The sequence below is a fragment of the Pan paniscus genome, chromosome X (assembly GCF_029289425.2).
Source record: "Pan paniscus chromosome X, NHGRI_mPanPan1-v2.0_pri, whole genome shotgun sequence".
Classification (NCBI taxonomy): domain Eukaryota; kingdom Metazoa; phylum Chordata; class Mammalia; order Primates; family Hominidae; genus Pan; species Pan paniscus.
The window spans coordinates 70,889,693-70,906,934 of record NC_073272.2 but is presented as its reverse complement, the minus strand read 5'-3'; the positions used below and the strand labels follow the sequence as shown (position 1 = coordinate 70,906,934).

The 17,242-nt window shown below is 50.2% G+C and overlaps 1 protein-coding gene across 1 annotated transcript; it reads right to left on the bottom strand.

Moving 5' to 3' along the window:
- Nucleotides 1-5,197: 5,197 nt before the first annotated feature.
- GJB1 (gap junction protein beta 1) lies at nucleotides 5,198-7,215 on the bottom strand. The gene is made up of 2 exons (XM_003820140.5): nucleotides 7,061-7,215; nucleotides 5,198-6,704 (listed from the first exon to the last, which is right to left on the bottom strand). Exon 2 carries the CDS (start codon nucleotides 6,686-6,688, stop codon nucleotides 5,837-5,839), a length of 852 nt encoding a protein of 283 aa, XP_003820188.1. The 5' UTR covers nucleotides 6,689-6,704; nucleotides 7,061-7,215; the 3' UTR covers nucleotides 5,198-5,836.
- Nucleotides 7,216-17,242: the final 10,027 nt, after the last annotated feature.

Here is a 17,242-nt window from a genome sequence, read left to right as displayed (position 1 = left end):
TTTTAATCCAAGTTCAGTCTCGTCCACATTATCAGTTAGATTCTGGCAAGGCCTTGAAGGAAAGTAGCAGTGACAATGGGGATGCTGAGGAGAAAAGGGATTTGAGAAAGATTTGAGAAGCAGAATTACCAGAACTTGTTTGTCTGTTAATTGATTATATTTTAGTGTGAATGAGTTCTCCCAGGTATCTGCATTTCAAGACAATTATCTCTAACTGAGGAATGAAAGGCTTTGTCCTTTGAAGAAAGCTGGAGCAGAAACGGAAAGGGTTTAGGGGAGACTGTGGGAAAATAAAGTGTGTTTGGGATCCCTAAGGTGAAGGGAGAGAAAGGGTGACAGTTTCAACAGCTTATCTTGACTTAGGCCAAAGAAGGTTAAGGGGTTCTGAATAACTGTCTCTCCACATCTTCCCTGCACTCCCCAAGTTGCCTCCCTTCCCAGGGATGGACAATTTCTGGATCCTGCTCCAGGTAGACATCCTGGGAAGGGCCCTCTCCCCACAAAACTGCCCTTCCCTGCCTGAGTGCAGGGCAGCCCCTTCCTCAACTTTCACCATTTCTCTCTCTTAACCTTAGGGATCCTGTACAAACATGTTGTTTTCCAGCACATTAGTACTTAGGGATATTTTCATATCATACTGAGCTCCCCACCCCCACCCCACCCAACATATCCTGAAACACTTCCTAAAGCAGCATTGAGTGGTTACTTTGGCTTTTCGTTTGTTTGTTTTTGTGTTTGCTTTTTTTTTGAGAGGGAGTCTCTGTCACCCAGGCTGGAGTGCAGTGGCGCGATCTCGGCTCACTGCAACCTCTGCCTCCCAGGTTCAAGCGATTCTTCTGTCTCAGCCTCCCGAGTAGCTGGGATTACAGGCATGTGCCATCACACCTGGCTAATTGTTATATTTCTCATAGGGACAGAGTTTTGCCATGTTGGCCAGGCTGGTCTGGAACTCCTGCCCTCAAGCGATCCACCCGCCTCGGCCTCCCAAAGTGTGGGGATTACAGGCGTGAGCCACCGTGCCCAGCCAGAGTGGTTACTTTGGAATAGAGGAAACAGCACAGGTTTTGGATTAGAATGGGACTAGGTTTTAATTCTAGCTCTGCAGTGCAACCTTTGGACATATTACTTAACTTCTCTGAGTCTCCATTTCCTCATCTACAAGTATGGGGATAATAATAGCTACCTTGCCAGTACTGAGATTATACATGTCAGTGCTTAATGTAGCACCAAATCTGGCACATATTAGGTGCTCCATAGTATGGTGCGCCTGGCCCACCTAAGTCATTTCTAAGTCTGGTAATAAAGTTTCAGACCATATTATGATTGGGACACATCCTTTTCATTAAAACTACATTAAGAGTTAAGGCACTTGGCAGAGCGCAGTGGCTCACGCCTGTAATCCCAGCACTTTGGGAGGCCAAGGCAGGCGGATTACCTGAGGTCAGGAGTTGGAGACCAGCCTGGCCAACATGGTGAAACCCCATCTCTACAAAAAAAATACAAAAATTAGCCAGGTGTGGTGGGGCACGCCTGTAATCCCAGCTTTGGCTTCCCAAATTGCTGGGATTACAGGCAACAGCCACTGCGCCCAGCCAATTCCTGTCATATCTGTAGGGTATTTTTTGTCTGTTTTATTTGCCCCTTGCTGGAATGTCCCAATCCATTTTCCATTTGACCCTGTACATTCTCCCTGGCCTACTCCAGGAATCAACAGGAGCTTAGCTTGGTACGATTGTGTAGCCCCTTCCGCACCATAGGCCAGGTCTGGCATTTAAGTACTTTGGAATCAGTAAATGGAGCAAGCATTCCCCTCTAGCCCCTACTGTGTGCACCCAGGCTATCTGATTGAACATCTGAACCAGTTTGTGGTTGCCATGCCAATTCTCTATGGATACCACAGCTTGCTTTCAAACCCCAACTCAGCTGGCTGGAGGCCTTGATTACTCTCCTAGTTCATCTGCCTCTGTTCCTTTGCCCCCCAGCTCCTGGCATCTCTGTGCATAGACACCTCTAAAAGATCATAGACATTCCTAAAAGGACCAGTTCCATGAGATACAGCATGCAAGAGCTTCCTGTTTCTATGCCTTTTCTGCCCCCTGATCAGACCCCTTGAATATTGACCCTTAAATGAATCATGCTCAGGTTTGCAACCTCTCTTGGACTTTGCTGTTTGGACTGGTGTCCACTCCCTGGGGCAGCCAACACTATTATTGCCAAATTGTTTTAACTAGCTTCAGCCTACCTGAACCAGCCTCACTCCTTTCTGGCTCATTGAGAATTCTAGCATGTCGTAAGGCCATGGTCTCAGTGCTTATGATACTATCTTACCTTACTTTACCGTTAGTTCATAACCAGCTTTTGAACACATCTTGTCTGATTCTCAAAAAAGTTCTGTGAAAGAGGTAGAGAGGTTATTATTAACTCTCTATTGGAGATGAGGAAACAGACCTGGAGAGGGTAAATATCACGTGTCCAAGGGGACAGAGCTCATCAGAGGAGAACGAGGTCTCCTAATTCCAGTGTCCTCTTCATAACCCAGGTCACTCAGCACATTGAATTTCTACTGCGTGGCAGAGAGCATGCCTCATTTGCCTCTGTGTCTCTCTCTTATACTCTTGTGACAGAGCCTGATTTGAAAAGTCAGTCTTGGAGTCAGTCTAACTCTGCCTCCTACCTCCCTGAGACATTGTGTCCACCAGCTCCCCTCAAGGTTCCTTGGGCCTGTTCCTACCTGGTTCATGGGACCCAAGAATCCTGTGTCTCCCACTTGGGCTGTAACACCCAGCCTGATAGCTTTATTGTCCCACCACTGCCCCCTGGAGAGGAAAGCCTTGATCTAGAGTTGGAGCCTCTTTCCAAGGGGGGATTGGTAGAATCTTTGAAGAGAAACTACATTTCTGATGTGATGGTGGGGGTTAGCATTTCTCAATGTGGAGAGGGCATGAGGTTCCCTGCTTCCGACCAGGACCAGGATGGAATTTTAAAAAGAAAATCTTTCTCCTGATGGCATGTTGTATGGAGAGGGGATGTGTTTGTTGTATTGTTGTGGGTGAAAAGGATGGATTTCGATAAGAAAAGGAATCTCTCTCACTGTGAGGGGGTGGGGACCTCTCCTCTGATGGAACATAATGTCAGTTTCTAAGGGGAAAGGAAATTTCTTGTAGGAAAGGAATGTTCCTCTTTTAAGGGAGAGGAAGCTCTCTCTCAGGGATTACTAAGTGTGGTGGAAAGGAATACTTACTCTCTCCTTTCTTTCTTTCAATTTTTTAAAAATAGAGATGGGAGGCCGGGCGTGGTGGCTCACACCTGTAATCCCAGCACTTTGGGAGGCCGAGGCGGGCAGATCACGAGGTCAGGAGATTGAGACCATCCTGGCTAACACAGTGAAACCCCGTCTCTACTAAAAATACAAAAAAAATTAGCCAGGCGTGGTGGCGGGCGCCTGTTGTCCCAGCTACTCGGGAGGCTGAGGCAGGAGAATAGCGCGAACCCGGGAGGTGGAGCTTGCAGTGAGCCGAGATCGCGCCACTGTACTCCAGCCTGGGTGACAGAGCGAGACTCCGTCTCAAAAAAAAAAAAAAAAAATAGAGATAGGATCTTGCTATGCTGTCCAGGCTAGTCTTGAACTCCTGGCCTCATGCAATCCTCTTGCTTCGGCCTCTAAAGGTCTCCTTTCCTTCCCTCCCTCCCTCCCTCTCTCCCTCCCTCCCTTCCTTCCTTCCTTTTCTTTCTTTGTTTCTTTCTTGACAAGGTCTCACTCTCTGGCCCAGGCTGGAGTGCAGTGGCGTGATCACAGCTGACTGCAGCCTCAACCTCCTCCTGGGCTCGAGTTATCCTCCCACCTCAGCATCCGAAATAGCTTGGGACTACAGGCACATGCCACCACACCTGACTAATTGTTTTATTTTATTTTTTTTGTAGAGATGGGGTCTCTCTATGTTGCTCAGACTGGTCTCAAACTCATGGGCTCAAGTGATTCTCTCCCCTTGGCCTTCCGAAGTGCTGGGACTACAGGCATGAGCCACCACATCCAGTCTTCCTTTTTTTTTTTTTTCTAAAGGAGAAATCTCAAATAAACAAAACTTCCATGCTTTCTCTCCAAAAAGGAAAAACTGTTTCAAGGGAGAACAATTCACATGAGATTGTGTCTGATTTTCTCTCCCTTTCTGATATCCAGCACTTCCTACATGGAGTCCACATACTCTGAGAGGGAGTGGCAAATAATTTCTCCTGTTCGGAGGTAAGGAAGCTGAGGAGGCAAACTTGCCATGGAGGAAACTTTTACTCTGAGAGGCTATTTGTGGGGGCAGTGACTCTAAGGAAACCCCTGTGAGGCTGGGGGAAGATAATGCACTGTTACTTGGGGAAGTCTTTCAGGAATCCCAGAAGCACAGAGTGTTGAAGGGAGCTGAGAGATGTGCTGGGCCAGTTCTCGTTTGCTCATAAGGAAGCTGAGGTTCGGGGAAGGGAATGCCCCGCTGCTAAGTGACAGCATCAGGACTCCAGCGCAGCTTTTCCAAGTCTCAGCCTGGGGCATTTCCTACCACAGCTGACAGGGGAGGGTGATGCTGGTGAGGAAACTGCTGCTATGAAATGTTTGACCTGTGTGGAGGCATCTCTGGAGTGGGAAGCATTGATTCCTGAGAGAAGGAAACTGGGAAAGAGGATGAAATTAGGGGCTCTGTCCAGCTGAAAGGGGTCAGGGTCATCGTGCAACCCAACAGGTGGACTGTGGGACATCAGCTTGTAGGGGATGCTGAGTTTGGAGGGAGTAAGGAGATAGGTCTCCAGATGTGCGGGGGAGGGGCTCTCACCGAGGTACCCAGGGAATTGTGCCACTCTCTGGGGCAGGAGAAATTTCCCAATCATTTCTTGTCTCTTCAGAGGGAGTTGTCATTTTTAATCTTTTCAAAATCAGAGGAAGGAGGTATGTAAATTAAATCCCAATAAAGCTGTTATTAGACAATGAAAAAGACAAGAACCACAACAACAAAAGCAACAGGGAGGAATGGCTCCGGGGCTGGCTCTGCGGCCCAGAAGTGCAGTGATTTCCTCATTTGCAGCTTCAGCTACTCAAGTAACTACTTCTTTTGCCCTGTTCCTTTCTTAATCAGTAAAAAACCAAGGCCAGCTCATCCTGGGGGAGGTCAGAGGTTGCAGGAGAAAGAACTTGACAAACACACAAGCCACCTCTTCATTTACTGTAAAATCCTGTTTAATGTGTAACATTTCAGGCAGAGAGAGGCCTTGGGGACTAGAGGCAGAGGTGGCCTTGACCAACCCCCGCTCCAACTTATCTGCCTGCTTCTCTCTCCCTAACTCCCTCACCCCAGACACCTCCTCCTTTTCCTTGTGGCCAGCAAGCACTATTCCTCCTTTACTAGTGCTGGCCACCCTCCCTTCTCCACCCACATGTCCACAGCACCCCTGCCCTCTGCTCCTCTTACCCACATCCCTCCCCACTGATGTGACTCCAGAAACAGGGTATCTGACAGCACAGGGTTAAGATTAGTTTCATAATTGGAGACGCTGTCGGAGCATCCCATCTCTTGTCCCCAGTGGTCCCAGAGAGAGGGAGAGGGAAGAGGGAAGGGTGCAGGCAACAAGGGCAGCCCACACTCCCAGTAACCTTGAGCACTGGCATAGGTGGCCTCTAGCTCCCCACCCCTCCAGCTCCTCAAAAGGAAGGCCCCGGGAGGAAGGGAAGTAGCCAGGGAAGGAAGGTTTTGATCGAGTAATCCCCAGCAGGCAGAGGCCTGTGCACCGGCAGGGGAGAAGGAGGGGCTCGCCCAGGGCAGGGTCGGGGGTGGGATGGGAGGTTGCCTGGTATGTGGCATCAGCAGGCCGAGCAGCGGTCGCTCTTTTCAGCCAGCCCAGCCCCGGTGCCAGGGCTGCGGCGCAGTATGTCTTTCAGGGAGCCATCCTGCTCACTCAGCAGCTTGTTGATCTCATTCTGCTTGTATTCAGGTGAGAGGCGGTGGCCGAAGCCCGAGCCCTTGCGGGAGGGTGGATTGGAGCGGCGCTGGGCTCGGCGGGCACAGGCCCGGATGATGAGGTACACCACCTCAGCCACATTGAGGATGATGCAGATGCCAGAGGCGGCTAGCATGAAGACGGTGAAGACGGTTTTCTCGGTGGGGCGGGACACGAAGCAGTCCACTGTGTTGGGGCAGGGGTAGACGTCGCACTTGACCAGCCGCACCATGGCATAGCCAGGGTAGAGCAGATAAAAGACATACATGAAGACGGCCTCAAACAACAGCCGGAACACCACGCTGATGACATAGGTCCACCACAGTGTCCCTGAGATGTGGACCTTGTGCCTCTTCACCTCCTCCAGGTGTAGGGGGTCCCCATGGCCCTCAAGCCGTAGCATTTTCTTCTCTATGTGTTGCTGGTGAGCCACGTGCATGGCCACGAGGAGAGCTGGGGTGGAAACTAGGATGAGCTGCAGGGACCACAGCCGCACATGGGAGATGGGGAAGAATTGGTCATAGCAAACGCTGTTGCAGCCAGGCTGGAGTGTGTTGCAGATGAAGGAGGATTTCTCATCACCCCACACACTCTCTGCAGCCACCACCAGCACCATGATTCTGAAGATGAAGATGACCGAGAGCCATACTCGGCCAATGGCAGTAGAATGCCGGTTCACGCCACTGAGCAAGGTGTACAAACCTGTCCAGTTCATCCTGCCTCATTCACACCTGCAAAACACCAGCCATGAAGCAAGCTGTCAGAAAGCTGGGGTGGAAAGTCGGGCGCCATAGCACTGCCTGCGCACCCCCCCTCAACTCTTCCAAGAGCCAGTAGCAGGAAAGGAAGGATGGTCATGTCTTTCCTCGTCACCCCATCTCCCTTGCCAGCTTCTCCTCCTCCTCACTCACTTGACTTGACCTCCCTGAGCCCCATCCCCCTTCTTCGCTTTCATCCAACATTCTTTTCCCGCCAGCCCCTTTCTTTGCCAAGCCCATCTTGTTCCGATATCAGCCATCCCCTATGGCTCCCTGTCCCCTAGCTCCTTAACTCCAGACCTGGGGCAAACTCAACAAAGCCCTCTTACCTTGGGGAGCGCCTATCCCTGAGGCCACCCAGACAGGTCCCCTATGGTCTCATGTCTGTGCAGGGGGAGTGGTCCCTGGGCTCCGCGCCTGCGTCCCAATTCATCACCGCCCGGTGCTGGGGAGTCATATGCTGCTTTATACCCAGTGTCTGCACAATGAGACCTTTGTGGGGCTCTGAACAACGCCCTTTAGAATTCAGATCAAACGCCCTGACTTCCGCCCACCCTACACACAGAGCACTTGTGTCCCAGCGCCGGACACCCAGCCTGCACCCACCTGTTCTGTGCCCGCCCGGTCCATCGCCGCACCCGCCCCATAGCCCCACCAGAAGAATGGCCACGGGGGGGCGGGGGGAGGGAGATAAAACACAGGCAGGTGGATGTGAAGAGGGGACCCCAGGGGACCCAGAGGCTCTGGGCTGAGGCCCTCCCCCATGGCCCCGTCAGAAGCTTAAGGTCACCAGGATTTTCCCTGAGGCTTAGATCCTCTCCGGAATATGGAGAGGAAAGAGGACAGGAAAGAGAGCTCATTTATGAAGCCACAAACTGTGCTGAGCGTTGTTCCATACATTTTTTCCTTCGACCCATTTAGGAAGCCTGTTATCCCATTTTCCAGATGAAGAAGCTGAAGCTCAGATAAGTAACTCCTCAAGGTCACACTGTTCCAAAGCGGTAGGATAGGTAGGATAGGTAGAATGTATCTGAGACAGAAGTCTTTCTACAGCAGGCTCCCTGTGCTTCTGCAGATAGTGTCTGTAGAAAGCAAAGGCTAACCATTAAAAAAAAAAAAAAAAAAAAAGGCCGGGCGCCGTTGCTCACGCCTGTAATCCCAGCACTTTAGGAGGCTGAAGTGGGCAGATCACTTGAGGTCAGGAGATCAAGATCATCCTGGCTAACAAGGTGAAACCCCATCTCTACTAAAAATACAAAAAATTAGCCGTGTGTGGTGGCGCATGCCTGTAATCCCAGCTGCTGGGTGGGAGAATCACTGGAACCCAGGAGGCAGAGGTTGCAGTGAGCCAAGATTGCACCACTGCACTCCAGTCCGGGCGACAGAGCAAGACTCCGTCTCAAAAAAAAAAAAAAAAAAAATCTTCTCAGGAAAAGATAACAAAGTTGCTTTGGGGGAATAAATGGTCTGTCAAACCCAAGATCTCTTCTTTTTCTCCCTAATGCTGTGGGTTGTTTTTTATTAGAGGGTGGGGACAAGGTCTGGCTATATCACTAAGGCTAGAGTGCAGTGGCACAATCACTGCTCACTGCAGCCTTGACCTCCTGGGCTCCAGCGATCCTCCCACCTCAGCCTCTCAATTAGCTGGGACCACAGGTATGTGTCACCATGCCCAGCTAATTTTTCAATTTTTTTTTTGTAGAGATGGGGGCTTGCTATGTTGCCCAGGCTGGTCTTGAACTCCTGGGCTCAAGCGATCTTCCCACTTTTGCCTCCCAAAGTGTTGGGATTACAGGTGTGAGCCACCTTGAGCAGTCCCCAATGCTGTTGTTGACCTATAGGGTCTGTCTGAGACCCCATTGCTGCCTAGCCCCCAACCCCAAGTGCATATTGCAACCTCGTGGTTTCAGGAGCTTGCCAGTTGCTCTAGGGAGGAAATTCTCCTCTATCCCTTAGGCAGGCTAAGAAGGCTTCTCCCACCTCTTGCCACTTCTGCCATTAAGTTGCAAGGAGATCATACTAGCAGCAGGAAACTGAATGTGAGGAGGACATGCAGCCCTGGACCATAGGAGGTGCAGTGATCCCTGGAATCATTTCCTGACCCCAGTGCATGCTCCACAGCAGAGCAAGTGGTTGTGCTCCACAGCAGAGCAAGTGGTTGTGGAAGAAGCCTCATATTCAGCCCTGGGTGGTCCTCTATGCTGTAGAGGAAAGGGGTGGGGTAACAGCAACTGCAAAAGTTGGGAAATGGGATGAAAGAATCTGGGGAAAGAAGGACAGTCCACAGGACATAGGTTACTTCTCAGAACAAGGTTTCTTCATTTAGCTAAATAAATAAATAAATAAATAAATAAATAAATAAATAAATAAATAAAAAGTCTTAGTGAGTTCATGTCATGTGCCAACCAGCATGGGGAAGCAGGGCTATGGGTGCCCTTTCTCCCAAGCCTGGGATTCTATATGCAAAGCTGCTGCACTAGGCACCACAGTTAGCCATAAAGAAATGCTTCAGGGGCTGGGCAAGGTGGCTCACGCCTGTAATCCCAACACTTTGGGAGGCCAAGGCGGGCGGATCACGAGGTCAGCAGATTGAGGCCAACATGGTGAAACCTCGTCTCTACTAAAATTACAAAAATTAGCTGGGTGTAGTGGCATGCACCTGTAATCCCAGCTACTCGGGAGGCTGAGGCAGGAGAATTGCTTGAACCCAGGAGGCGGAGATTGCAGTGAGCCGAGATTGCGCCACTGCACTCCAGCCTGGTGACAGAGCGAGACTCCGTCTCAAAAAAAAAAAAAAAAGAAAGAAAGAAACAAAGAAAGAAAAGAAATGCTTCAGGTGGTGAGATGTGTTACACTCTAGAACAGGTGGCCAGAGAATTATTAAGAATAACCGGCTGGGTGCAGGGGCTCATGCCTGCAATCCCAGCACTTTGGGAGGCTTAGGCGGGCAGATCACTGAGGGGTTCAAGTCCAGCCTGACCAACATGGTGAAACCCCGTCTGTACTAAAAATACAAAAATTAGCTGGGTGTGGTGGCGGGCACCCGTAATCCCTGCTACTCAGGAGGCTGAGGCAGGAGAATTGTTAGAACCCAGTAGGCAGAGGTTGCAGTGAGTGGAGATCCCGTCACTGCACTCCAGCCTGGGGGAAAGAGTGAGACTCCGTCTCGGAAAAGACGAACAAACAAACAAACAAACAAACAAAACCTAGGCCAGGCGCAGTGGCTCACGCCTCGAATCCCAGCACTTTGGGAGGCTGAGGTGGGTGGATTGCTTGAGCCCAGGAGTTTGAGACCATCATGGGCAACATAGCGTGACCCTCGTCTCTATTATATTTAAAAAAAAAAAAAAAAGGCCGGGCACAGTGGCTCACGCCTGTAATCCCAGCACTTTGGGAGGCAGAGGCAGATGGATCACGAGGTCAGGAGATCGAGACCATCCTGGCTAACATGGTGAAACCCCGTCTCTACTAAATATACAAAAAATTAGCCAGGTGTCTCAAATTAGCCGGCTGTCTCAAAAAAAAAAAAAAAAAAAAAAGGCCAGGCACAGTGGCTCACGCCTGTAATCCCAGCACTTTGGGAGGCAGAGGCTGGTGGATTACCTGAGGTCAGGAGTTCGAGACCAGCCTGACCAACATGGTGAAACCATGTCTCTACTAAAAATACAACAATTAGCTGGGCGTGGTGGCGCATGCCTGTAGTTCCAGCTACTCAGGAGGCTGAGGCAGGAGAATCGCTTGAACCCGGGAGGCAGATGTTGTAGTGAGCTGAGATCCCACCACTGCACTCCAGGCTGAGTGACAGAACGAGACTCTGTCTCTTAAAAAAAAAAGAATAAAAGAAATAATAATAATAATAAAAGAATAACCTGGCCAGGTTATTCTTTTTTTTTTTTTTTTTTTTGAGAGGGAGTCTCGCTCTGTCGCCCAGGCTGGACTGCAGTGGCGCGATCTCAGCTCACTGCAAGCTCCGCCTCCCAGGTTCACGCCATTCTCCTGCCTCCGCCTCCCGAGTAGCTGGGACTACAGGCGCCCGCCACCACGCCTGGCTAATTTTTTTTTGTATTTTTAGTAGAGACGGGGTTTCACCATGTTAGCCAGGATGGTCTCGATCTCCTGACCTCGTGATCCACCTGCCTCAGCCTCCCTAAGTGCTGGGATTATAGGCGTGAGCCACCGCGCCTGGCCCCTGGCCAGGTTATTCTTAGGCAACATATGGAGACCCTCGTCTCTTAAAAAAAAAATTAAAAGGAGGCAGAGGTAGGAGTATCGCTTGAGTCTAGGAGTTCAAGACCAGCCATAGGCAACATAGTGAGACCCCATCTCTACAAAAAAAGAAACACAAAAATTATCCAGGCATGGTGGCTGGTGCCATTCACCCATAGTCCTAGCTACTTAAGAGGCTGTGGCAGGCAGATCTCTTGAGTCCAAGAGGTCGAGACTGCAGTGAGCTTCAGTTGCGCCAACTGCACTCCAGCCTGTCTCAGAAAATAATAATAATAATAATAAGACCCCCCAACATTGTAGCATTTTTATTAAAAAAAAATTTACTGAGTACCTGTTATATGCCAGGCCCCTGCACATGCACTGTCATTTAATCCTTAAAAGAACTTTTTGAGGTAAGTGTTGCTTTATCCTCATATCACAGATGAGCAAACAGAGGCAAAGAAAGGTGAAAGGACTTATCTAAGAGTCACATAGTCAGTAACTGATAGAGCTGGGATTTGAACCAGGTCAAGCTGACTCCAGAACACACTTTTTTTTTTTTTTTTGAGACGGAGTCTAGCTCAGTCACCCAGGCTGGAGTGCAGTGGCGCGATCTCGGCTCACTGCAAGCTCCGCCCCCTGGGTTCACGCCATTCTTCTGCCTCAGCCTCTTGAGTAGCTGGGACTACAGGGACCCCCGCAACCACGCCCGGCTAATTTTTTTGTATTTTTAGTAGAGATGGGGTTTCACCGTGTTAGCCAGGATGGTCTTGATCTCCTGACCTCGTGATCCGCCCGCCTCAGCCTCCGAAAGTGCTGGAATTACAGGCGTGAGCCACCGTGCCTGGCCACACACTTTTTTTCTTTTGAGACAGGGTCTCACTCTGTAGCCCAGGCTGAAGTGCAGTGGCGCGATCTCGGCTCACTGCAACCTCCGCCTCCCGGGTTCAAGTGATTCTCGCAGAGCACATACTCTTTCCCATAAGCTCTACTTGGCTACAGGTATAACTTTTCTTTCTGTGGGTACTTTTTAGGAACAGGGAGATTCAACAACAACAAAAAGGAACAGGGAGATTCAAAACTGCTATGTCTTATTTTCTTTTAGCCCCTTCTCCCCTTTCCTATCAATTGACAACTCTTTCTTTTCTTTTTTTTTGAGATGGAGTCTTGCTCTGTCACCCAGGCTGGAGTACAGTGGCGCGCTCTCTGCTCACTGCAACCTCCGCCTCCTGGGTTCAAACGATTCTCCTGCCTCAGCCTCCCAAGTAGCTGGGATTACAGGTGCGTGTCACCACACCTGGCTAATTTTTGCATTTTTAGTAGAGATGGTGTTTTACCATGTTGGCCAGGCTGGTCTCGAAGTCCTGACCTCAGGTAATCCTGCTGCCTCAGCCTCCCAAAGTGCTGGGATTACAGGCGTGAGCCACTGTGCCTGGCCCAGCTCTTTTTTTTCTAAGGTACTTTTGTTGTAGCAATTGACAACTCTTTCCCTCTCCTTCTGTCCCAGGATTTTCTGCTGCCTCTTGATTTGGTCTGCTTTTCCTTTCCTTACCTTTCTTGGGCTGCTTCCTCAAACTGCAAAGCAAACCTTAGCTGTTCTCTTTTCTCTGCCCTTCAGGGGTGTGCCACAGACATCCTGGCCACCCCTGAGTTTCTAGGTTCTTGTAACTCCCCGCCTTTTTTCTTCTTGAGTCTTCTGGGACATAGCCAGTAGCTCCCTGTGGGGCCTCTAAGGACCCTTGTCTGGGTGCTGTGATCTCAATTTTTGCTGTTACCTTTGGAAGGAGAACTGATCCCTATGTCAATATCAATGCCTCAAGGATTTCATTCTAAAAACATCCAGGGGAGTGACCTGATTTTGAAATCCAAACTGTTTTTGTGACTTCGGGTTAAAGTCCCCGTATTGATATCCTCGGTGTTGCTGCACGCGTGTTTTGCTCTCATGTTTAATTAGACAGGACTTCTCTGGCCTTGTCAGGCTCTGGCCCTGTCCCCAGATTTAGATTTGCCCTAGCACTCAAGCACAGTGCAAAATCAGGTGATCTCACTTAGTCCTTACAGCAGTCCTGTAATATTATCCCCATTTTTCAGACAAGGAAGTTGAGGCTCAGAGAGGTTAAGAAACTTGCCTCAACGGCAATTGCACTGCTGCTAAATGGTAGAATCAAGTTCCAAGTTTATTTTCTTACCTCAAAATCTTTGTATATGGCGCTGCTTATGGCGGCCTCTCTTCCTTTAAGGAGTTTGCATTCTGAGACCAGGCCTACTATTCAAAAACCTATACACTTTCCTGCGTGTGCTGGCACACGCACACACACACACACACACACACACACACATTCGTCTAGTCTGTCTCTGTCTCTCTCTGTTTCTGCCCCCACCTCCTCCCTATCCTTCCAACTACAGGAAAATCCTTGTGATTTGGGGTTTGGGGAAGAGGGGTGGGCTGGGATGGATGAGGTTACATTCAGCCTCGGACTCCATGCTCCCTCCCCCATTTCGCAGGCAGTCACTGGTCAGGAAGGGACATGGGGCTTTCTTTGAGATTTCCTTAGGAATTTCTGGCTGCCTTCATCAGTTTGGTGTGGCTAAGGCCAAACTCCTCCAGCTCTCTTCCCCTTCCCCTGCTTCTCTCTCTTGCCTCCACCCTGCAGTTCTGCAGTATCTCAGTCACTGGACTTAGCCTCTCCACCCTGCCATACATATTCCGTGGCCAGGCTTGGGTCAGGTCCAGTCTAGCTCATTCCAATTTGTTCTTTCCCCCTCTCTGCTGCGGTCTTTTCAGAGAGCTTCTGCTCATGCCAGCTCCTTTCCCCATTGTTTGGACGCTACTCCCTTACTCCTCCATCACCCACCTGACTTCCTGTTGCTCTCTGCTTGGGTTATTATAACAGCTGCCATTTATGGAGTGCCCCCTGTGTGTATATTCACAGACTCTCACGCTCACAACAACCCCGTGAGCCAGGAGCTATTGTCTTCAACTCACAGGTGAGGCAATGAAGGCTAACAGAAGCTGAGTAACTTACTACACAGGTGGTAAGCAAGTGCTGGAGCTCAGAGTAGGAATCGTATTGGCCCCTCACCCAAGCCTGGGTCCCTTTTCCATTGCCAGGCTGCATTCTAATCTATACTTCTCTCCATTAAAACCCCTCTTGTCTGTATTCTCCTCTCCTCATTTCATTTTCTAAGTTTACACATTCTGCTGTGCCATTCCCAACAGCTGCAACAACTTTCAAACAGCTGGGGAACACCCCTCCTTTAGATCTCCAAACCGGCCGGGCGTGGTGGCTCATGCCTGTAATCCCAGCACTTTGGGAGGCCGAGGCGGGCAGATCACCTGAGGTTGGGAGTTTGAGACCAGCCTGACCAACATGGAGAAACCCCGTCTCTACTAAAAATACAAAATTAGCCAGGCATGGTGGTGCATGCCTGTAATCCCAGCTACTCGGGAGGCTGAGGCAGGAGAATCGCTTGAACCCAGGAGGCAGAGGTTGCAGTGAGCCGAGATTGCGCCATTGCACCCCAGCCAGGGCAACAAGAGTGAAAGTCCGTCTCAAAAAAAAAAAAAATCTCCAAACCATCAATTACTCCAAGTTCAGCTTGAGTCAGTCTGCCTCCTTCAAGAAAGTGGAAACACACGCTCCCAAATCCTTGGCCCTGTTGGCTAGCCCTCTGCAGCCCGCTGAGCAGGCTTTATTCATCCACTCGCAGCCCCGTGTTGGGTGCATGCCTGGCTTGCCTTGTAATCAAGGAAGGAAAACAGCACCTGGCAGTGCCCAACATTCCCACTAAACCCTAACCCTGTGTGGCAGGAAATGTCTCAGAGAGACAAACTTGGCCACCTTGCACCTAGGGGGTCCCTCAAGTCTTCCTGAGAATCTGGCCCTATGGGAATAAGGGGAATCTTTGGCCAGAGGAAAAAAAGTGAGAGGAAAAGCAATGTTGAACCTGGAAAGAGGCTGCAGAGAGAGGCTAAGCAAGTCTGGCACCTGGCAGAAGGGGCCTCACCCCAGCTTCAGAGGGAAGCATGGAAGGGACCTAAGTGGCTGAAGGCGGAGGTCAGTAGAAGGCAAGACCCGGCCCCTATTTCCGGCCCACTGTGCCACATCAGCCCTCCCTGGCCCACCTCCCTCAGCCCCCAGTCTCCTCACCTCCCTGTCACTGCCACACCTGGCTGCTGCTGCCCTTTCCCAGAGAATGTCTGCAGGCGTGTCTGCCCTATGCCACCAGGTACTGTCAGCCCAGCCCAGGGGAGGGACAACGAACCCAGGGCCAGAGCCAGAAATGGCCCACAGCCCAAGAGGAACCAGACAAACATTAACCAGCCCCACCTCCTCCCACATACAATCATTAAACAAGATTGATCCTCTGAGCTCCCTATGGGTTTGGAGAGACAGATCACATAGCCTGGAGTCACTGCCTTGTCCCAGAGGAAGAGAGGCATCATTGTCATCCACCCATGTTTAGTCTCTCTGGGAGACTGAGCTGGACCTGTGCTCCTCAGCATCCCTCAGGCTTCCCCCATGCCCTGGCCTTAGGCAGATCCACAGTGCGGGCAAGCTGCAGAGAGGGATCCTGTACAGGCTGCCATCCTGGTCAACCCTTCTAGCTCCCAGCCTCTAAAACTGTATGACAGGGCCGGGCATGGTGGCTCATGCCTGTAATCCCAGCACTTTGGCCAAGGCGGGAGGATCACTTGAAGCCAGGAGTTTGAGACCAGCCTGGGCAACATAGTAAGACCCCATCTCTACAAAAAGTATAAATAAATAAACACATTAGATGACAATGGGGAGGAAAAAGCCATGGGTGATGCCTGCTGGCACCTGAGGTCAAGGTGGGAGCTGGCAGTGCTTCCCACCCATATGGCAGTACCAGGGTGCCCTTCGGCCACTTGCTTATTGTCCACATCCTGAGTGGCTGGGGACGGACCCAAGTATTTCTAATCCTATCCCAGAACCCTAAAACCTCAGAAATTGCTTTCTACCCTCAAGGCCAAGGCAGTTGAACTGCAAAGTGTATCGTGTGCAGTAATGAATCTTGGCAATCATTAAGGTAAACAGAGACTGTCAACCATTAACTGAGGGATCAGTCTAGTTTCAAGGTCTGCACCACTGACGGCTTACCTGAAGACCCTGCTGGGTTCTGTGGCCTGAATGGCAGTGGAGAAACAAGGGAAGTTAGCAGAGAAACTGGCCCTCTGCCTTCTGTTCTTCACTCCAGCTTGAGCTCACTGCTAGAAAGGGAGCCAGGGCCTCAGCTTCCCTTAGCCAAACCTGGGCATATGGATATATCAATCCATGAGTATTGGACACCTACTAGGAACCCAGCATAGGGCTACGTGCTGGGTGCAGGTGGCAAAGGAGGTGAAAACATCCCAACTGTTCATAAGAGATTTATCAACTTCTTTTTTTTGAGACTCAGTCTCACTCTGTCACCCAGGCTAGAGTGCAGTGGCGCAATCTTGGCTCACTGCAACCTCCGCCTCCCGGGTTCAAGCGATTCTTCTGCCTCAGCCTCACGAGTAGCTGGGATTACAGGCGCCTAGCTAATTTTTGTATTTTTAGTAGAGATGGGGTTTCACCACGTTGGCCAGGCTGGTCTCGAACTCCTGACCTCAAGTGATCTGCCCGCCTCAGCCTCCCAAAGCACTGGGATTACAGGTGTGAGCTATCATGCCCTGCCGAACTTCTGGAGGAGAGGGGACCAAGACCCAATAAATTGTTGTGAAAAATATCAGTGCGTATTCAATCGTGTGTTTCTAACTTTGATTCCTGAGAGAGTCCAGAGAAGGGAATGATGAGAATAAACTGAAGTAATCAGGGAAGGCTTCCTAGAGGAAGTGAGGTTTGAGTGGAGAAGTAAAAGACAGGTAGGAGCTGGAAGGGGAAGGACCGGGTTAGCATTCCAGGGAGGAGGAACAGTGTGAGTGAAGGCACAGAGTAGGAACGAGCAAGGCATATCTGGGAGCCAGTAAGGAGGCAGGACAGTGTTGAGGGGCTGTGGAGGAAACTGTCAGTCAGTTAAGAGGCTTAGAGTATGGAGGACATTTATAGCCAGATAGGGAATCCTTTAGTGGTGCCTGGTAAACTTGGTAAAAGGCAAAACTGAGCTGGACATCATGGTGGGTGGGGGACAGGCTGAACACCATTCTTCCCGCTGAGAGTACAAGTTGTAGTGGATAGAGAGGACTACCGTTTCCCGTGTACTTACTGCACTAAAGGCAATGTTCAAATTGTTTTGTATTACTTTGTTTGATCTTCAAAATAACCCTACAAAGTAGGCACTATTAATATTCTCATGTTACA

Excerpts from the sequence above, each read along its gene's own strand:
- GJB1 (XM_003820140.5), bottom strand. The coding sequence starts at position 6,688 with ATGAACTGGACAGGTTTGTACACCTTGCTCAGTGGCGTGAACCGGCAT.